The sequence below is a fragment of the Apaloderma vittatum genome, unplaced genomic scaffold (genome assembly GCF_000703405.1).
Source record: "Apaloderma vittatum isolate BGI_N311 unplaced genomic scaffold, ASM70340v1 scaffold4446, whole genome shotgun sequence".
NCBI classification, from domain to species: domain Eukaryota; kingdom Metazoa; phylum Chordata; class Aves; order Trogoniformes; family Trogonidae; genus Apaloderma; species Apaloderma vittatum.
The window spans coordinates 1-23252 of NW_009721105.1; the positions used below are offsets into that span (position 1 = coordinate 1).

The window sequence follows — 23252 nt, forward strand, 5'->3', positions numbered from 1 at the left end:
GACTAGATCAGGCAACACATGCAGACTGAATAGGAATCGAATCCCTGATCTCAGTGTTATCAGCACGCACTCAATCCACTGAGTTAATCGGCCCATTTATAAATGTTTATAAATGTTTATAAATATGTCAAGGGGGAGTGTCAGGAGGACAGAGCCAGGCTCTTTTCAGTGATGTCCAATGACAGGACAAGGGGCAATGGGTACAAGCTGGAACACAGGAGGTTCCACAAAAATATTAGAAAAAACTTTTTCACTGTGAGGGTGACAGAGCACTGGCACAGGCTGCCCAGGGAGGTTGTGGAGTCTCCTTCTCTGAAGACATTCAAAACCCGCCTGGATGTGTTCCTGTGTGACCTACTGTAGGTGATCCTGCTCTGGCAGGGGGGCTGGACTAGATGATCATTTGAGACCCCTTCCAACTCCTAACATTCTTTGATTCACGAGAGCAGTTTTTCTTGTTCCTGAATTATAACAATGCTTACTACAGCTTCTTTTTCAGGCCTTCACTAGAAAAAGGAAATAAGTGCAAAAAAATTATTTTTCTGTAGTTTTGTTTTGAATGTGCATGTAGTATGCACAAGCTTTACAAACAAAATTATGAAAATAAGTATTCACATTCAAATGTTCACACTTAGAATATCTGGAGAATATGTGCCTTAATTTCATTTCTCCGGTAAAATAACTATCTTATGTAAAATATACACTTCTTTTAGCACTGCAGTGTGTATTAATTCTAATACTAAATATTTTTGCAGTAGTGATTCTATTCCTAATGTTTATTGGTAGAGCTCCCCCTGCTGATTTATACCAATTGTAAATATTAACTGCTTTGTCAGAAAAATGCAGCTTTTGAACTGATTTATTTCTTTCTGTGAAAAGAAATATTTGAAATCCCAGGGTTATCCTAAAAAATTTGGACCAAAATGTTAAAAAAATACTTTTTAACCATTAGGATGGAAAGTAAGATTCCTACAGCCATCTGAACAACTAAAGCTTTTATACTTATGGCCAGTTTTTGTACAGGTAAGTTGTCTAAACCAGGCTTTTTACAAATGAATTAAAGGCCAAAGGATAAGCTTGTGTCTTTTACAGATTCAAAATAAGAAGCAGAAAACAAATGCTTATGTGCAATTCTGAAATAAATCTTGCATGTGGGTCAGTGTTAGCAAGAAATTAATCTAGTGAACAACTCTAAATATCATTAGAAAAATAGAGTAAAAACAGAAGCAGAAAATAAGTCTTCCACCAAATTGTAAAAAATTAGCACTTTCATTTTCGCTGAAAATAGTCACAATTTTTTGAGCCTATTAGGATTAGCCTACTCTCAAGCAAACTGCTCATTCAATGCGTGTACTTGTGATGGCATAATTGTTGCTTCATCATTTCTAATTTTTCATACCTGGAATAGATAGCTAGAATTACCTCAACACACACTGAAGAGCACAAGCAAGCTTTCAGAGCAAAACTTCATACAACCCATCAATACACAAAAATTGATACTTACAAACTACACGAATAAGTAAGAACTGACAAACAATGCTATATATTTCCACCTCTCAGGAGATGGACTGTATCAGTTCTTTTGTCATTTCTAAAGCAAGAAGACAAAGGAATAAGAACATATCACAACCAATATTTTTTTATTTATGAAGCTGTGGCTTCATGAAAAGATGGGCTTTTAGTTCATATAAAAATTTTTAAAGCAGAAAAAAAAATCGCCAGGAAAAATCTCACCCTTTGCAAGTTCCACTCTGATTGTCCACTCAGTGATTGATCAAATTCAATTCTTATCTTGTAGATATTCCCAACATTTGTTATTTTAACCTGAACAAAGCCAAAAGAATATAATATATCACTACCAACAAAAATACATATAACTTAGACTTTAAACTTGTGTGGTAGAGGCTGCATGCTGATTAAGCAGCAAGTGCACATACGGAGCTTGACTGAAAAAAAACAACCGTTGTAACTTTCCACACTGCACAAGCAAACTAACCCACTTCAAGTAATATGAGATAAAGTCTTCTCATTCACAGAGCTTGTGTTTGCTGAATGTGCAGTGCTGCCATGTTGTCTATTTACTTTAACAAGTCCCTCTTTAGGTTTTTAGTTAAAACAAAAAAATTACATTATCATTTCAGGTATCAGTACAAAACATAAACACACTGAACTTTGTCAGAACACAAAGAGTGACTTCCATGCAAAACAGAAATCTTCTAGAAGAAAACCTCTGGTATCTTTCTTGATTTTTCTCATGCACAGTATTAGACAATGACTACTCACATGGGTAAAGTAACAGAGGGAAGGCCATATATGAAGGAGTTTCATTTCTCAAGATAGCTCTACTTGAATTTTTCATAGATGTGCATACGGATGATAAAATAAATGGTTACAGAAATCTGACTCCAAATTGTCTGAATATTACAGGCTTTCAGAAGCTGTTCTTTTCCTAGAAGTCCTAGTGAGAGCTATGATTAAGTTGATTACTTTAAAAAACAAAATCTTCTTACCTAGAAAATACCAGTGAAGCCATATCAAGATCTAAGATGTAAATTATAAAAAGAGGATATTGGTTTTTTTTTTTAAGTCTTGAATTCCTATCCTTATTTCAAGACTCACTCTGATAAACAAATACAGAATAAAGTTTAAAGGGAAAAAAAGAAAAAAGAGATCCTACGCATAGGCTTTTTCTTTGCAAATTTATCTACTCTAGACTAAGGAGTTAAAAGCACTTTGGTGACATTTGCTGTTTCATGCCTGAAAGCAACAGTGTCAGCATGACGTAAAGAATCATAGTAGTAGCCCCAAGTGCTGAGAGGAAGATTCTGCTCTCTCACAAGATCAATATCCACAGCATGCAACCATAATGGACAATATCTCTTTTAGAGAAGAAAAATTGGTCTATCTCTTAGGAATGTATGGATTAACACTGCAAACATGCCATTATCCAATTTTGCTTATAAATTATTCACTAATTAGGAGGACAGGCTTCCCTGTGGATCATAATATATAGCCTACATGCTTAGAAAATGAACATTATAGTTGGTTATCTTCCTTTTTATGCCCTATTTATAGAGAGTATTATTATTAATATTACTGACAGTAACAATCTTGGTTTGTGCCAAGATTTTATTATAAGAATTCACGAGTTCAGAAAAAAAAATTACAAAATGTGAAAAATATAACTTCAGTTAGCTGAAGAGAGCAATGTGCTACATGCATCTCGTACAGAAAGATTTAAGGAAAACAAGTTTTAGTCCCTTCAGTAATTTTCTCTCAGCCTACCTAGATGTAATTTCCATACTAAGACAGAGGTGGGGTTATGCTTAAATAATAGCAGCATTCCATATTTTCATTATATGATAACACATAGGTTTTTATTTGACTTCTAGGAATTCCATAGGCAAAGTTTCTGGGATTTCAGCTATTTACAATATGGCAGCTGTAAAAAAGGTTTTCTTCTTTAACTGAACTAGTTCTATAGTATACATTTCATATCAAGCTTTGAAAACTGTATACATGAAGATTTCATCACTAAATGTCCCTAAATGATATACACACCTTACATCAGACATGGATTATTTATTTATTTATTCATGTAGTTGTGCAATTTGGGCTACGATACAGGGGAGAGAGGGTTAAAAGAAAGAGCATTTCCCCTCCTGTTAACTATACGCACCAAGAAGATTTAATGCAGAATTCAGAGATTAGATGGAGATTTATTGTATGCAGTAAACATATGAAAAGAAAAAATGTTTTTCTCCTATGACAGAATAATCTCTGGAAAGGTACACATTAAAATAATGTTCTTAGGCTTCATTAACTACCTGAAACTCATCCTCCTGCCTGGGAAGAAACAGCTGCTTTCTGTTGTCCTTGTTAAGAATTATTGGTCCAGCGACTCCTCTGTCTCCATATATCCAGAGAACAACATTTGCTTCAGTTCCTGCATTTCCTGTCAGCATTGACACCTTCCATTCATCATCTGAAGGAAGGGGACACTCACCACCTTGGGCATTTCTCATTTCCTCTGTGAAATACAGAACATTAGTGGGAGATGAAAATCGACATGAAACTGCCAGTCGCTGTTGTAACTTCAGCACATAAGGAGTCCATAACAGAGGGAGAGATTGTATTTTTTCACTGTGAGATAGTCTGAACAGATTGATTTATGTTTCCTGTCTGGACCAAAATGTACTGATTAGTTGAGCCTATCATCATATTCTTTGTACATATTCTGGTGTAGAGTAAGGATGTTATGATGCACACCTGTGGCCATTAAATCAACATTTCTGGTTCCTCAGTCTGACATTTAGAAATGAGTAGAATTACTTGTAAATGCGCCTCTAATGCCTTGTGTTGAGACACTATTAGCAGAATCACATTTGAGAAAGACATTTGCATTTCAAATGAAAAAAAAAGAAAAAGTATTCAGGAAATGAACTTTGAGTTAAATATTAGTTAAGTATTGTAAAATACTCCAAAAAAAGCACAAATCCTTGAATCCTTGCCTAACCATACTTAGGCACACAGTGCTGGCATTTGGGCTAAGGCAGACCTGTGTGAATAAGACAATAGCGTAACAGCACCACTTCTTGAATTTCACAGCTTCAAGAGTTGAGCAAATATAATTTTGGAAAACATACTTCACTTCAGAATAGCACCTAGTGATTTTTCATTTACCTTTAAGACATATATGTATGTATATATATATACACACAAAGACATCAAACAGCACTTCTGGGATATGAAAAAAATACTCTCCTGGGACAAAGAAATTTAATTTTGAATATTCTAATCAAAATGGGGTTTACAAATATCAGTTGTCTGGAACACGATGTTTCAACAATAGGATCACTGACCATGAAGTTTTTCCCAAAAGGGGGAATCCTCGCCCCCAGGAATTTATACTCTGTTCTGACACAAGGCAGATATAAACCCTAAATTTGAAAAGATGAACCAATGGAGTGTCTATATACTGTGCTCTGCAGGGGTTCCTGAACTGCTCTTTGTCAGGCCTTCTCATGTGACTGTAAAGAGACTTTTTAATATGCTAACCGTAATGAACTTAATCTGTGCTGCAGATTAATTTTCTTTTGTATCCCCCAGCTCATTCTTCATCCATTAAGTAGCTTTCTATGAACGAAGATTTTGGATGCCAGAGTCTCCAAACATGTAATGAAATTCACTTACAATTTGCAGAATTCTTAAATAGCCCCCAATACAGATTTGTGAAGAATTCCCATTGCATCACTGTGTATGTTCCAGTTGCATTACATATTGCTCTATTAGAGCCTTTTGCCTTTTTATTTGTTTGATTAAAACACCGTACTGGGCTTTTCTAGGATAGAGTTTTTCCCTTTACATATTAAACTGCCTTTACCTCAACAGGGAAAAAAATAAAAATAAAAACCCCACCACAATCTAAAAATACAAATAAACCAAATCAAACAGAAAGACAACTGGTGCAAAAGAGTCTCTCACTACCAGCAGAATGATGCCCAGCTAGTCCACAAGGAGTTACTGCTTTGGAAAAAATCCTCTCCAGTTTGATTTCTAAGTATAACAACTTATGGTGTGGCGTATCTCTGGTCAGTTGGGGTCAGCTGTCCTGGCTCTGTGTGTGTGTGTCCCCCCATCTACTCACTGGGAGAGCAGAGGGAGAAACAGAGACGGACTCAGAGTCGGGCAAGCACTGCTCAGCAAGAGCTGAAACACTGGGTGTTATCAGCGCTGCTTTGAGCACCGGGCTGAAGCACAGCAGCAGACAGACCGCAATGAACAAAATTAAGTCCCTCCCAGGCAAGCTCAGTACAAATACTAAACGAAATAATGCAACGCACATGACAAAAATTGATAAAATTTATCTGTTTTGTTGCTAGCATTAAAATACAAGGTCAAAGGCAAAGTGAAAATTAGTTTTGAATCCTTGAGACTTGCTTCTTAACAAACTCCTTTAAGCAACAAATTCCATACCCTGCCTAAACGTTGCTGAAACAAAATAGATAAGTGAAAAAGGATCAATTCGAGGATCATGATCTTCCCTTGGAGTTTCCTCAAATGTCACTTTTATGATATCAAATAAAACTTTTTTCTCTTAAAAGTTTTACTCAAAAGGAATTACATAGTTGCTGGGATCATTGGGTTACTTTTACAGTTTAAATCAACATGGTAACTAAAGCACCAAACTTGAATTTTGACCCACTAGCACTGAACTCAACTGAAGCAAAATAATGGCACAAGGAATTGCAAAGAAATTAACATCCAGTACAAAGTTCTATAATAAATCGGTACTAAAATCTGGAATCGGTGGAATTCAGTCCTGGTAAAGAGTCTAAAATTTGGTTAATCTGCTTTCGAGAGACTCAGAACTGTAGTAGCATGATTTCTACAATAGTGCTTCTAACAGTAGTAGCATGACTTTGGAATAGCTATAGTAATTTAGAAATAGGCAATAATGTCATAATAATCACTTTTTATTGTATTCTTCATCATGACTGAGAGCAAGTTATTCTGAAAGAAAACAGAAAATCCACATATAAAAATCCAAATAAATCAAAAAGCAAACATGTTACATTTCTCTGAACAAAAACTTAATTGCGCTTGTCTTTTAGTGACTGAAAAAAGAGAACTATAGCAAACTTGTTGCTTCAGTATAATAAATATTCTTGAGAACTTCATTGTATAACTTCTTGTAATAGTAGTGACATAGCTCCTCACCTATGAAAGACAGAGTTCCTTCCAGCTATCTAAACCTACATCTTTCTTTCAGCAAAAAGATGAAAATTTTCATGAAAGGCACAGGTGTTCAAGAAGCATAAGGAATCCCAGGCTACTTCATATGTTTAGCACAAGAACTTCACTCTCAGGTTATTGCTGCTCAAGCTACTGCAACCTCAATCTCCTACCTCTCAAAAACTGTTGTAATACACAAACAATTCACAGGCTTGGAATGCTCTTTGCCTCATAAATTACTGGCTCATCTTACAAATGGAAATCAGAGGCATTGATTTGCTACAGGCTACAAATATTCCAGTCTGAGAACAGGATTTGATGGTTACCCTGTATTAGTCGTGGCGGTTTACACACTTCATGATACCATGCTGTAAATTTATTGCGACAAAAGATTCGTTCTGATAGCCCTTCACAAAAATGATGAAGTCACAATCTTTCACACAGTTTCACAGAAGTAATTCTATGTTTTTATTTACTTATCCTAAATGTAAAGCAAAAAGAAAATTATCTTGTCCCAGGAGACCATATGATTGAGTGACACTTTTGAAATAACCATCAGAAAAATTAATCTTTAGAGCAGAAGTTGAAACAATAAAGTTGATATATTTTTACTACATCTTTTTGTATTTTTGTTTCCAGTGCAAAGCAAAAGGAAACAAGATCAGATTTTATTTGTATCTTATTTTCTCTTGTAAGTAAAATATATTCAAAATTAAGGGTAACTAACAGTATTCCAGACATACAGAAAAGTAATGTGGAGGCTATGGAGACCATTTCTCAGAGACACAGTTTGCTAATACCAAATCACGAAGATTTTCTCAACATCAAAGGCTGTGTTTGTGTCATGGAAGCTAATGACATCTCTCCCCCACTTTCACTAGCACACACAAGCATGTTCTCACCACTGAAATTTAAACTTGGTTTGAGAAATACAAGGAATAAACAGAGAGGAAAACCCCAGTACTAAGTCATTTGTGAAATCCCAGAAGATTTTTGTATGCTCCCTAGTTGATACTTAATATGACACAAATTTGCATTTCCAGCAGGGCTGCTGATTTCACCTTGCTTTTGCAGCTGATAGCAAAAGAGTAAAAAATGAGTTTTCAAAAAATCCACAATTTTTGCCTTAAGTTTTTAGTGTCTTCTGCTTCATCTCCTTTATCCCTCTCCCCTTGCGGTCCTCTAACCATATATTTTTATCCCTTCTGTTTCGGGTAGCACATTTGATCGGTCTTGAATCTATAATGTGGTGCCTTGCATGCATTTTAGCTGACTTGTCCCTGACACTCAAATTTCTCCATCCTGTAAGATGTTCAAGTAGAAACTAGGACCTGCCATCATCCCTGTACAGTGAAAGAAGTTTCTTGAGAAACAGGGAACTCACACTGCAACAAGAGAAGCCCCAACTGCTGCAGCACAGTTTTCAGTTTAATTAGTCTTAAAGTAATTATTATTTGTGAAAACAATCACCAAAAGACTAGTATCAGTCAGCAGACACAGATATAAAAAAGATGAGCTGGTCAGCCTAAGGCTTAATTCACTCTGAGTTTAGAAGATAAACATAGCATTGGTTTGTATACTCAGTGCAAATATCATCTTTTTCTAATGATGATTGGGAATGAAAAAAAAAGCAGATGCACGCTTGATGAATACCAGTTTAAAAGTTAAAGCTTACCTCTGCATGTCAAAAGTCAGTTACCTTTAAAGTGTTCTAAGTGAAAATATCTTTTAAAAATGAGCATTTTCAGAAGGTCAGAGTAACTTTGATATTTCTATTCATTTTCTATAAGAAGAGTCCACATTTATGAATATCAGAAATACTTCTTACAAAAGGCTATAGACTCTGTGCAACCAATTTCACGGCAGATATTGCTTCTATAAAAGGATCCTTTGTATCAAATCCTAAAAACATCCAGATTCTTTGAAAACAGGTTTGATGGCTTGTGTACTGTTGCCGTGGCTTTCAAATACAACATATCTCACCAGTTGCTGACAACTCACAACACTTTGGGAAGACTTTGTGACACAATAGTAGGACATGAAGTTCTGACAGATTAGAAACAGAAAGTGGGTATTCTGAGCTAAAAATGGAAACAACATTGCTGGAAAAAATTAACTGTAATTAAAAACACTCCACACCTATATTTTGAATTAAACTAGGAAACTTTGGTTCAACTGAATTTATTAAAAATCCTTCCTGATTCTTCACATTATACACTACAAATGTTTGTCATGTGGGATGCCTTGTTCAGGTTGCCAGACTTACATACACTTTGAAATAACAGTCTGAGAACCAAGCTCAAAACCAAATCAGCAACCCACTGGAATTATATGCTACTTGAATGCCTTCAGGACCACCTCTTGTCAACTAAATACATCTCTCATAGTGGAAGCTCTAATACAATCGTCTTTAAAGCTCATTCAACATAACAGATTGTCCTGCTTTGATTTAGATGGAACCAATTTTGTTCGGTAATTTTAATTTTCAGCTCAGTCTCTTCTAAGAGGCTGACTTTTCTGAAGTTAGCAGCATGTTTTTGCAGACAGTATCTGATACTAGAAATGATAACACATAATGTTCACAGTTACTGCCAGGGATTAGGATGCAGAAAGGCTCTTGCTTATACTTGCTCCTGTAGTGACCAAGGTCACTGTTGGCTCTTGTGTGCCACGCTGGGGGTGCTATAAGTAAAAGGGGTCACAAGAAAGTAAAAGGTTGCACCTTTGATGAGTAACTGGCAGGAGAGGTGACCAACAAGAGTATTTCATTCCATATACATCATATTCAACATAAAACTGATGGATCACAGGAGTTAAGGCTTCTTCTTCAATGGCCAGTATCCAAGAAGGACTTGGTCCATTCTTCTGCCTTTGATCCCAAGTCTGAGTTCCCAGCTTTTGTGTCCCCTCTGCCGCTGAGCCTAGGACTTCCCCAGTGCCACCTGCTTTGCAGCATCAGTGGGGATTGCTATGAGGAAGGACTCAGGTTCAGTAGTTCAATTTGTACATATTTGTATATAGTTAATTATTTTTATTATTTTGTTATTAGTACTATTATTGTTTTATTCAAGCTGGTTTAGTTTTCCTTTCCAGTCTGTAAATCTGTCTGCCTTATTCCATTTCCATTACTATTTTGGGAAGGGAGAGGGGTTAGAGAGCATCTGTCAGCATTTAGTGGCCAGCCCATCCCTATCCCTCAACACAGATCTTTTTCCACCATGTGAATGTGCCTCAGTGTGCCATATGGAGCTCAGTAGTTTCCATTTATCCCATTTGCTTTTCATGGTGATGTGACATAGTTCAGGCTGTGCAGACGGGGCCCTTGGGTGCACAGAAATACAAGAGTGGCAGGAAGCAAAGATGATCATCCCCACTCCTCGAGAGATGTTTCATTTCCCTTTTTGCTGTTTTTTTTAAGTTCCTTAATTGCACCCTCTTTGGTTACTAGGATGCCGAATATTCTGGTAAAACTTCTGAGTTGTCTTAGACAATTTGTGCGACTTCTTTAGCTAAGAAGAAAGTAATTGTTCATTCTAGTAAAACATGTCTGGTAGTGTATCACTCCAGAAGCATGATCAGAGCATTGTTTATCTTTTCCTACCTGCATAAACATAGGTAATAAAGCTAACATGCAATGTACCAAAACATTACTCTTACATCCAGTGAATCAAAGGAGAAAACATGTGTGAGAGAGAACATAAATGAGAAATATTCCATTGCTTTCAGTGACATTTGGATTCAATCAATCAATTTCCACAGAATTAGTGCTTATGATAAATGCTACTTACTTTAAAAAGAAAAGGTAATGTGAAGTTATTCAAAAGTTACATGTTGATTGTTGCATTATAAATAAAGCACATTCCAATGTTCTTTAAAAAAAAACCAAAACAACCTGTAACGTGTTTTATGTTGCACACAGAAGTCAATAGTCTAGAAAAGCCATTCATTGTACTTCTTGAGGTAAGCCACTGCAGATGCACACAGAGACACACACAACACAATGTTGTATCAAAATTAGTTTGTAAACTGTTGCTTACTTGAGGGTGGAAGAGTTGGAAAGCTTTGAGATACTGGCTTCTGGGCTTTTGCTGGTTGGAGTTGAGATTCTCTGAAGTCTTTCTTCTCTTGACTGGGTGCTGCAGATGTTCCCATAGGCTCTTTCCGGCCAACTAAAACAATATGTAAACTCTGTCACTTGCTACAAATAGTTTGCCTTTTTTTTAATCTCAGAAGTTTCCCATATGTTCAGTGACAAACACTTATAACAGATCTCACAATTGTTCAACACAGTGAACACCAATTTTTTTTTCTCTATGTATTTCACAGTCACTAGCTATTATTAGCTTTTATTGTTAGCAGCATGCCACAAAAAATGGAAAAGATCTGCCATACCAATAAAAGTCCATTTACTGCTTTGAAAATCTAAGTAACAATTTAACATTGAAATATGAATAAAATTACTTGTTACAACGTAGTTTTCTCCAAGATATGCTTCCCCACCCCCCTGATGTTTCCTTTCTCAAAGAGTGTGAATGCTGAAATGAAAACTGCTATATGCCATTTCTGATAATATGAAGTGGCAAACAGACAATCTTGGTTGCTCTCATGGAAAATATTAGCTCCTTTTATCTTCCTTTTACTGAGGAACAAGGATTCAGGAGAACTCAAGCCTGTAACAAAGTAACATTTAGCTTTATTTTAATGGCATCAGTAAGTCACTGTTGAAAATTGTCATTGAAAATGCTGCTCTTCCAGAAAGTAACAAAGGAAAATACCTTTGTCATTTCTACAAGGACACACTGACCAAAATATTTTTGTCCTTTTATAGCAAGTAGGTAGTAAGCAGTAGGGATGCGATTGCAGTGTCTTTCTTGATGTTTGTGTCTCGGTCACAATATACCTAGTGCAATTCATAATAAGACTGGGTTTGTACTTTCCCATTGCTGGTCAGAGCATTCAAGATGAACCTGTTCTTCTTGTGTCTGGCAAAAATCTGACCAAATTCTCAGCTGTGGACTGAACACCAGTTAAGCATTTCATGAGATATTTCATTTCTTGATCTCTATAGCTATGTCCACCAGATAAGAACACAAGTACTGTAATTCCACTGTTTCCTGCAGTTACGATCCAAGTCAGATAGCTAAGCTTGGTGGCCAGTTGTTCCAGCTAAAAACTTCATGCTCTTGGAGAAGGGATAAGTAGACAATCCAGTGACAGTGATGCAGAATGTACTGTGAGCTAATATCCAAGTCCTGGCTGGTTGATTAGAACAGGTCAGTTCCCTAGTGAGGGAGCTCTCTGACTGCAATAGCTCTTAAATCTGACCATGAGACAGTAGAATCACATAACCAATGTACTAGTACCATTAAAAAAGGAACTGAACACTGTCAAGCAGGCCCTCTCTCAAGTCTACTACTTTCCCTATAAAATCAGGAAAGACTGTGGTATAGCTGACAGCAATCTATAGAAACATATAGCTCCCAGGCTTCCATAATCTGTGGCTAGATTGGGGAATAGACCCAAGAAGTCAACTCCATCTCCAACTTGTCACCTTTTTTCAATTCTTATGCTCAAAAATTTGTGTTCAGTAAAATAATAGATTCTTCTGCATCATTTCTTATTATAAAAAGAAATGGAAAAAATTAACTAGCTAGAAATCAAGTGGAGGCACAATAAACTTTTCACCTTTCAAATTACTGAAGCACAACAAAGAAAATGTTATCAATCTAGCTTTCACAATTTTGCTTTGAATTTGTTGTTTGGAAATACTAATCACTAAAGCAAACTCAAATATTAAGAAATTACATACATTTGATGACCTGTGGGTAGAAAAAGATGTTTCTCTCTCCAGTGTTAATGACTGGCTTAGTTTGGCCATCCGGCAGAAGACCAACATATATCCCTTTATTTTGCACTGATTCTAGACTTACAGATCCAGTTTCCAAATTCTTTTCAATTTTAAAGTGACAGTACTCATCACCAGTGCCCTAGAAAATCAAAAACAGAAACATGAATTCCACAACTGAATTGATGCAGCTAAGCAAAATAGATATTTCTTAAGACTTTAATATTACTAACTTCTAATAACATCACAGATTAACTTCAGGTTCTTCACAACATCCTACATTTACACGCACACATATATATATATATACACACATATCTTGGCCTTGCTTATTCCTTTGTAAACAGAAAGACAATCTGAGTAAGTGAAAGATGGCATATGAACACATTCTGATTTCTTTTAGGATTTAGCCAAAATCTAGGATATGTTCAAATGAGTTTCACACTTAATCAGCTTACTTCTTAACTATTCATTAGTGGGTTTTATCATTAATTTACTTTGACTCAATACTTCTTTAAACTCCTGAACATGTTTGTGCTCTGACACATTCAGTATGATTTTATCAGTTCATATCAGCAAATAGACACAGGATTAGTAAACATTAATGAGCAAATACTAGTTTCCTATTCTGTTTTTTGCTCTCAAATGTTAAACTTCAATAGTTAAAATCCTAGCAGGCAGAGAATATTATAGGTCCAAAAATCAAAATATTTCAGCTATTCCCCCAAGCCTAGTCTTACTACAAATATACAGGCTACAGTTGAGGTATTTCAAGAGTAAACTCTATGCAGTTGCCTGATGAATTAAAAAAAAAGAAAAAAAAGATGGTTCTTTTGTCTTTCAGACAAAACAATCATTTGCAAGAGGTAGGATGCCAACATTATCATCTTCCAAACTCACACAGGTATAACTGTGGTTGTTTAATAAAAAACAAATTAGCACAACAGAATCTTGAGAGTTATCACTTATCTAGTAACAAATTTTAACTGCATCCAAACTCTCAATAGTTTAAAAATAAAACAAAATCTTTACAACTAAGTGCCAAATAGGCATGACAACTTGTCTTCTTATATTTTTATATCTTAGGCAAACAAAGGAAAAGATCTGAAAAAAATGTGAACTTTGATAACATTTTATCCCATTTTTATCCAAGCAAGCAAAACTATTCTCTGCTATCACTGACAATTTACTCAAACTATCTGCAGAGAGAAATACAAACAAGAACGTCTTACTGTTCCATTACACTGGTCGTCTTCGATCTTCAAATATGTTCTTGGGTTTCTCACGCTTTCAAACATACAGACTCCAGAGCTGATTTTGTGCACTTTCCAATAGGAATCCTGCCGCTGCTGACCTGCTCCACTGCAGCTCCCATCAGGTCTAAGGGACAGAGCCTGGCATAGACTTGTGTTGAGCAGAATGATGGCACCATGGCGAAACACACCCTTCAGACCACAGACAAGAAGTCCTTTGTGAACAGCACAGCTTTTCTCCACGGTAAACTTTGATATTTATATTGTTCATACCAATGTATCTTAAGCACTTTTTCATTTACATTTTACACATGGAAATGTATTAATAAGTCCCAAGTAATTAAACTATACCTCCAGCCTTTAAATGTTTGCTGCTTTCTGTGCAGACACTAAGTTGAACGGTAAAAATCCTTCCCTCCTCCACAGCTCCCTTGCTTTTTCTTGTTCAGAGATGAAGCACAGCATTCAGAGCACAGGGAATGTGCCAAGTTAGGGAACTTGTTCCCTTTTGAAAATAATTAATTTCCGATGCAGCTATCCCATATGTACCTACCTTCCTTCTTTCCGAAGGTTTACTAAAAAGTTTAAGGATGCATCTTTCCTGTGTAAACAGCCCACCCTACTGCATACACCAGCTGCAGCATGGGCATCACTCTCCCCGGGAGAGCTGTGAAGGAAAACCTGTCAAGCGCCTCCTAGCCGTTAAACTGTAGTTTAGCTCCACCTGGTGGGAAAGGATCAATCTTCCAGATTGCAATCCTCTAGATACAATCGGCTTTCTGGCAACAAATCTTAGAAAAGCCTTGTTAATTTCTCTCTGCTCACCTTACCTTGACGTGCACAACAAATTCCTTGGAAACTCCAGCATATCCTGTTGTTTCATCAGGCACTTTGCCTTGAAGATCGAACATAACAGTGTGACCTGGGTTCTCAGCTGATTCGAGAACGACACAACCATTTGGTTGAAGGTAAACACAGAGCTCACAGCAAGTCTTATCTTTGCTCTAATAAAGTCAAAATAGGAATAAAAAAATATAATAAATTACATCAACTACTATGGTACAAAATCCAGAACAGGGTATATAATTTCTCTGTTGTTCAAGTTTCCACAATACTGCCTGTCTAATATAGAAACATCTTTGTATTTTTCAGATTTGCAGTCCTGATACCAAAGCCCTAAAACTGTGGACTCTAGAATTTGATAGCACAGAAAGTTCAATTTAAGATGAAACAGATCTGAGGACCACATGAAAGATACTTGTGTGCCTCTGTCTGAGAGAGTTAGATTCTCAGCCTGCAAACATAGCAAAGAAGGTCGGAATATAAAATTGACATGGACAAGGAATGAACTACAGCAACTCTGCCACCAGCCCTCTTTCATTTGCCTCAGTGCTTCTCCTCATTTACTTACACTGTTCTCCATAAAAGTTCTCAATACAGAAAACACTTAAGTCAGAAGTTTTACATGAAAGAGTACAGCAATACATTATCCATGCTTGCCTGTTCAGGTCTGCAGGCTGTGTGAACCTGCTGTATAAAAGACAAAATCTACAAAATACATACTTAAATATTTTATCAACTCCATCATCACTCTCACATTTAAATAAAACTAGGATTTTATTAAAAGTAAAACGGTAATAATCAGCCCAATAATTTAAAATATTTCTGGCTCACATCATCTTTTCAGCATCTTTAAGACTCAAAGAACCAATATTTCTAGGGAAATTTCCAAGGCACTACCTTCTGAAGTAAAGGCTTCATATTCCAAAAAGCTATCTATAAAATTTAATGTAGTTCTAGAAGTAAAGGAAAAATTGGATGGGTTTTAGAAGTCATTGTGAAAGAGATGGGCCAGCGTGCTCTCAAAGTATAACTAAGTATATATCATAAGGGAAATTGCAATTTTTTTATTGCCATTTTTGTTTACATTTATCTATCTTCATTCCAAACTATTTTAAATGACAGTGGGTTTCACGGTCCCTGGGAAAAAAAATAACATCTTGCACAACTAAAATTAAGAAAATTGAGATACAGATTTTCTGTAGGTTGCTCAAACTTGTAAAGCATGTCAGTGGCAAAGCAGAAAAGGAAAGTTCAAATTTAAGTATCCATTTAATAACCCGCCCATTGCAAGAAATACTGCAATGTGACAGATTGCAATGGGTGCTCTGCATCAGAATTACAATAATGAACATGAACACTAGGAAGTCCAGCAAAGAGGTCTGACAGTTCACATGGCAGCCTGACACTATCCCATTAAGAAACCTAACTCTCAGTAATGCCAATGAAACCTACTCCCATTAATGTCAATGAACATCATATAAAAGAGAAATAGGACTAGCCTTGACTATGAAATTATTCACTGGATAAATAAGGGGAAGAACTTGAAAAAGTGAAAGGGAAACAACTTTTTCCCTCATCAGTAGAAGAGCTTCATCAGAAATATAGTTCTACAAGTCCATTTGCCTTATTTGTATACTGCAAGCGTCTAGAAAGGCAATAGAAAGACTTTGATGGTGCGATGAAACAAATCAAAATGGATCAAAACAAATCTGGAATATTTCAATTGACTTATGACATGCATGTTACTTAGAAAAAGACACAAAGGAAAAATGGGCATTTAAAAGTCAATTCTCCAAATTTACACTAATCCAAAAACACGAAAACATGGAATCATGGAATCTTTTGGAACAGAAGGGACCTTTAAAGGCCATCAAGTTGAACCCACCTGCAGTGAGCAGGGACATCTTAAACTAGATCAGGTTGCTCAGAGGCTCATTCAACCTGAACTTGAATGTTTTCAGGAATGGGGCTTCTACCACTTCTCTGGGCAACATGTTTCAGTCTTTCACCACTCTCACTATAAAAAATTTCTGCCTTAAATCTAAATCTACCCTCTTTTAGTTTAAGAGCATTACCTCTTGTCCTGTTGCAACAGGCCGTACTAAAATGTCCTCATCTTCCTTATAAGCCCCCTTTAAGTATTAAAAGACTGCTATAAGGTCTCCCTGGAGCTTCCTCTTGACTGAACAACTCCAATACTCTCCTCACCTTTCCTCATAGGATAGGTGTTTCAACTCACTGATGATCTTTGTAGTGCTCTTTTGGATGTGCTCAAACAGGTCCATATCTGTCTTGTGTTGAGGACTCCAAAATTGGACACAGAACTGCAGGTGGGATCTCACCAGAGCAGAGTGGAGTCGAGGGGCACAGTCACCTCCCTTGACCTGATGGCCACACTGGATATGGTTGCCTTTCTAAGCTGTGAGTGCACATTGCCTCCTTGTGTCCAGTTCTTCAGCCACTAACGCCCCCAAGCTCTTCTCCCATAGGGCTGCTTTCAATCCTTTCTCCCTATAGCTTCTGTTGATACTGAGGACTGCCCTCACCCATGTGCAGGGCCTCGCACTTGGCCTTGCTGAACTTCATGAAGTTCACATGAGTCCACTTCTCAAGCTTGTTCAGGTCCTTCCTGAGGGCATCCCACCCATCAAGTATGTCAACAAAATGCAAGTCATACCAGGCACCTTGTTAACATGTGATGAGCCAAGATACATTGCAGTTTGGAATGGTCTAGTATTCCTGCATCAAATCATTTAGTCTATTAAAATCCTACCAAAGAGTAAAAAGTAAACTATGAGAAAACAGACAAAGCCCTACATCTAAATTTGCCTATTCATAGGCAGTTTCCTGGCTTCAGTTCTGCAATTCTTAGCTCTTTGTCTGACTGATTATTAGAATAAAATTCTAATGATTATTAGAATAAAAACAGCATAATTTTTAATCAGATGATGAAATGTGATTATGAAGCAGAGATTAGTAAGAGCATTTCCCACCTTTCCAATTACATGGCCATTGACAAGAGCAAGAGCAAGACATGGCATCTGATGACTCCTGAATATACATACATTTTTCTTTTTGACATGTACATCAAAAAGTCCTAAGGGATAAAGTAAAAAAAAAAAAAATGTTAGAAGTATGAGAGTATATTAATTCATATTTACATTTCATTACAATTGATGATTTATCCTTTTCAAGGGAAAAGAATTAATCAAGTGTTTAACAGTTTGACCTCTCTGACCAACGAATCCCCTCATTCCTTCAGGAAAAAGCATCAAGAGACTACTGAATACTTCATTGTCTTGAGAGGAAAAATCCTGTGAGCTAAAGATAAGGAACAAATTTCTTTCGATCAGCGTATATGTTAAAAAAAACATCATAAAAAGGAACTGAGCATAATAAACTGGGCTGTAGAAATAAATCTGCATGATAAATAACAGATCATGTAGGGGACATAAAGCTTTCAGGTAGGCAAAGATAATTCATTTTCGTTGTATCCATATTAGAACTTGTAAAGCAAATCTTGCAGCTTAGCTCATGGCTCCTAAAATTTCAACTCTGGCCAATTTTCCAAGTAATTACCTCTTACAGCGACAAAATACTGATGAAAGCTAAAGTAGTGTCATTTTTATTCTTCCCAATAGTAATGGCTGATTTTTTAAACAACTGTTCTACCAGTATATTATGTTGCCCATTTGTAAGATGCAACTGTCTCTGGAGGACTCCTGTGGTGTCCGTAACATCAGATTTTCAAAACGTAATTAGGACCATAAGAATTACAGGACTTGGATTATTGTGCTCATCAGGATGATGCCATAAATCATAAAATACTGTTGAGGCTTCTAGTCCTTGGGGCAAAACGGAGGACAAACAGCTGTGACAAAGAGTATCTGTTTTCAGATAGAGATAAAGCTTTCTGAAAAATTAAAAGACATGCACCAAATTATCATCTGATATAACTTGCCATCACAAATTTGAAGGCTTTTGAATTAAATTGCTTTAGATCTGCTGAAGACGAAAAAGCAGTCATACCAGTATCTGAAATGCAGAGTTTTCTATTACAAAAGATAGGTACATAGTTTATGTCAGAGGACTTCATTCTGCAGCGTGAACTTGAATCCTGTCTGTTAGAATATTATGAATTCCAGGATGCCTAAATGATCTGTCTAAATCAAATCAGACACAAACCATCAATTGAAGATATAACACTAAAAATCAGCAAAGATCTGCTTGGTGCATCAGTGCACATTAGAGACCAAATTCCTACAAGCAGATAGTTTGGTCTGTCACCAAGCAATTCACAGTCTGTGATCCTAAATGGATCATCTCCCTGAAGGAAGGACACTACCACACAGTGCAACTGCTTTCAGTCACTTAAAACGCTTGCTAAGCTGTAGGTAAGAGACTTGAGTTAATCAGTGTTTGAGTCACCATGTACTTTGAACTCAAGGATCTGCTACCTAACTGCTAACTAACAAGAGCTTTACTAAAACACAGTAACATTCACTTTTAATGCTTGTAATATTACTGATCTCTCATACGATAGATTTTGGTCTTCTGGTGCAGCTTTTCTAAGATTTTTTACAGGATATGCTAAGGAGTATTGATTGCACTACTCTCCATGCACTCTTTCGTTGTGTCCTGAAAAATTCTGTTCTATCACTTCAAAAAAGATGTGTGTAAGATGTGTGTAAGCAAGATGTCAGAAAGGTCTGAGCAGCTCCATCACTGCAAAGATAAATATGTGTGCCTAATAAGATATGTATTATAGCTAAATGTCAGTAACGCAGCAGGATGGACGCTGATAAGGAGAAGGGACTGGAAGAGTGCCATTAAAAACAATGACAAGGATAGAATAGAATCAATTCTATCTATACACTCACTATTAATGAACTATACCTGGAAGCTTGAACTTGTTAGCTTAGATAGATCTAGCTATAAAAGACTGTAGCTGTCCCTGTCATGTCAGTTCCATGGGAGCATTAAGCTGCAGGTGACAAGAAGTTTCTACTTGGTAAGCGAAAGCCAGAGATGAGACATCTTATTAGATTTTTTTGTGCTTTTTGTGATAGTGTAAAATTTCTAGTTCTTATAGTCATTGGCACATGTAAATACTTAAAGTAAGGGAAATGTTTATTATAATTATCTACTTATTCATCAAACTATATTAATTACGATTCACTGTGATCACATATAAAGTCTTCCTTTCTCTTTCACGCATAAATCCATATGAAAAATACTTTACCATATTTGTTTTTCTTGTCACCAAGAGCATCAACTCTGCTATCTGGATTGAGGCAAATGAAGCCACGGGTGAGCCTGTTGTAAAACTGCAGTGTATTGCCTTCCTGAAATTTCCACTTTTCAGCAGCCCACTAGGTTTGTAAACAACAACCAAAAAAGACATATGAGAAGCAGGAATTTGACATACATGAGAACAACTGACCTGATTTCAATCAAAGTATAATTTGAATGGTCTAAATAAAAGTAAAAAGGTATGTTCTTACAGTTTCCTCTCTCTTGAGTTCCAGCTCTTCTCCTGTACAGATAAAAAACACATAGTTAATTTACAGAGCACCCCTATCCTATGTGGTACAGTTGCAGTGAGGCTGAATTCTCCTTCCCATGTATTTTCACTTACTTCCTGGAAATGTGCTGGCATCTGTCACAGTCATTTCTCTAGCAATACTGCCATCATCCTGGCCCTGGTCCAGCCACCTAAAAATCAGAATCTACTTCAGTAATATGGCCTTGACTGGCAACTCCCACAATATTGTATACGTGACACTCGCATACCGATACCTCAAGTTCTATTTATTAAAGTCTTGAGGCTGACAAACAGCAATACAGAAATCCAGCTTTAGTGAAAAGAGATTGGCTTTGGCAAAAATTCTTTTGTGCTTGATGAAACTCATAAGTAAAGGCTTTGCTGATATGAAGTGCAAGGAGCTGGCCTAAGCCAATTACTACAAATCAGAGAACTCATATTGATCCTAGATCAATAACAAAAGGTGCAGTGGTCATGATGTTTGCTTTTGCTATCTGCAGGAAGGCTACAGAAGGATGCAAATTGTTCCATGCCCTGAAAAATCCCTACACCGGGAAGCAAATCCAACACAGGCAACAAGTTTACCATGTCTCAACTATACTTTTACAATGTCATTGTACCTACTTCACATCTACTTACATAAGTTAAGTCTAACTCCATTTGATTCAAAAAGATTCATATCCTATGGGAGCAGGATCAGCAAGCATAGCATCAGGCTCTAACAATAACTAGCATATATCTTGTATTTTTCTGCCTGAAATGGATTTGAACTCTCCCTAAATTATGTATGAAGATAGCACTATGGATCTCTTCATAGCAGTTCGTCTCATCTAGAACAGAGAATCAAAATTAGGTCAGGCAAAGATGAGGTGCTGTATCTGATAGGCAGAAAGCCCTTGTTCACGTATAAATCAGTTTCAGTGTCCACACTGCTCACTCTGAGCTGTCTCAGGCAGTTATTTATTCACTCCAAGAAGTGAGAGGAGAAAACAGAATGGAGGTGCCACTGGCAAGCTGCAGCTAGATTCGTACGTGACTGGACTTTACCATTCCTAATATTTGCACTCATCTTCATCAATTATAATTTTTCCATAAAGTGTTGAGAATTATTCAAGCATAGACAAAATTAGAACTGAGCACAAGAACAGAGGATTCAGGGCAGCAGCTTCTGCAGCGGAAAAGTCAGGGAAGTTAGGATTGCTTCAAATTATGTAGCAGCTCAGCAATAGGCTGCAAGACAACTGAGAAAGAGATGTAGTCACGTAGGTTCACTTCTGATAGCCATTTCACAAGTTCTTGAAGTCTAATCCCAAGTTCATTGAACCCCAGGTTAATCTCCATACTAACTTCTGAAAAGCCTTGGATATGGGGAATGTGTCAAAAAAACCCCATGTCTTGAATAGTCTGCAAGACACAAGAACAGAAATTTCCCAGGCAGAAATTTTTATCGCTTTTCTCTATAGCTGAAATGCACCGTAGATTTGAGGCAGGTACAACTTAGAAAGCTGTAAAAAATAATCACACAATTTCAGCCCACTTTCTGGGAAACACATTGCCACTGACATGACATTTCAGAACAACGACTATAAGTAATAACAAATTTATTAAAAAAAATCTAACTCAAATGAAACAACACCAACCTGTGACAAAGAAAAGCGTAATCCAAATCTGTTATAGGATCCTTGATTACAACTTTATCCAAAAACCAGCCGTTTCCTTAGAATAAATTTGGAAAAAGTTATTTCATGAGAGATAGATTTAATGAAGTCTGGTTTCCTATGGCTTTTTCTCTTCTGAAGCTGCAAAATCTGCAGCTTCACAGGCACGTTGTTAGTCAATGCTGTCCTGATGGCTGGAGAGAAGACCTGCTCTAGGCCTGCAAGCTGCTAAGTCCCTCCCTGACTCTCATGGCTCTCAGGGCTGCACATCACCCCCTCATTTAACACAGTCATTGTATAAAAATTATTTTTTTTGCCAATCAAAATGTCAAAAAGATTAGATAGCAGCTTAGCTTATCACAGCTCAAAATAAGTTGATATATTTTACAATATTTAGGATCAAGAGTTTGAAAAGCAGGACTTGGGACTGTGAGCCGTCTGGGTTTCACCATTAATTAGGTGTTTAATGACAAGATAGCATAGCCAAAGTCGCCAACTGCATCTTTACAGGGTAACTGAAAATGCTAATCAACCTAAAAATATAATAGTCCATTTTCTCTATAACACAAACTGCCCAAGACATAGACAATGTCTTATCATGCAGACACTCTCCCTCTTTACAGTTTTTCCATATGGATTAGTCAAAAATGACAGCAGAGTAGCAGATGGTGTCCTTAATGATTGAGAGCATGGTGAAAGTAAACACACAATATTTAAAATTTGTGATGGCACAGTGAAGTAACTGAGCCACATGAACAGTTTCCTTAAAAGGCTTTTACTTCTATTCTGAAATGTTTTCAAACATTCAGTTTTAGAATTATGTATTGTATTTTAAAAGAAAGATTAATAACTTTGCAGTCACTATTCAATGACTAGAGACAGAGATTTCTGACCTGACCCAAGACCATTGTGTCCTATAACAATCTTGTACAAGTGTCCAAGGTGCACAGCTTCGAGAGTAAAGATGTCAGTCTGTAATCAATCAACAAAATTTCAGTAAAATCTAAAAAGCAGAGCATTCTTCAGTTGTGGAATCACAAAGACCCATAAACCTATAGAACTCTACTGTCAAGATCAACCTTCAAATTATCAGCTAATGATAAGGTGAGAACAAACCAGGTTTCACAGAATCATAGAATTGTTGAGGCTGGAAAAGACCTCTGAGACCATCAAGTCCAGCCTAGGACCCAACACCATCACATCAGCCAGACCAGGGCACTAAATGCCACATCCAGCCTCTCCTTAAACACCTCCAGGGACGGTGACTCTACCCCTTCCCTGGGCAGTGCATCCCAGTGCCTGAGCACCCTCTCCGTGAGGAAGAGCTTCCTGAGATCCAACCTAAACCTCCCCTGATGCAGTTTCAGGCCGTG

The 23252-nt window shown here is 36.8% G+C and overlaps 1 protein-coding gene across 1 annotated transcript in view; it reads right to left on the reverse strand.

The window, feature by feature from the left end:
- Positions 1-1734: 1734 nt before the first annotated feature.
- Positions 1735-23252, reverse strand: part of RP1 (retinitis pigmentosa 1 (autosomal dominant)) — a gene marked incomplete at its 3' end in the record, with an annotated part of 53818 nt that continues 32300 nt past the window's right edge. The window contains exons 8-19 of the mRNA XM_009871233.1: positions 22773-22851; positions 21862-21937; positions 20315-20391; positions 20181-20212; positions 19919-20048; positions 17670-17773; positions 14664-14837; positions 13813-14025; positions 12545-12722; positions 10773-10904; positions 3828-4030; positions 1735-1824 (exon numbers count right to left, since the gene is read on the reverse strand). Coding sequence (XP_009869535.1) covers positions 1735-1824; positions 3828-4030; positions 10773-10904; positions 12545-12722; positions 13813-14025; positions 14664-14837; positions 17670-17773; positions 19919-20048; positions 20181-20212; positions 20315-20391; positions 21862-21937; positions 22773-22851 — 1488 coding nt within the window. The remainder of the gene's footprint in view (positions 1825-3827; positions 4031-10772; positions 10905-12544; positions 12723-13812; positions 14026-14663; positions 14838-17669; positions 17774-19918; positions 20049-20180; positions 20213-20314; positions 20392-21861; positions 21938-22772; positions 22852-23252) is intronic.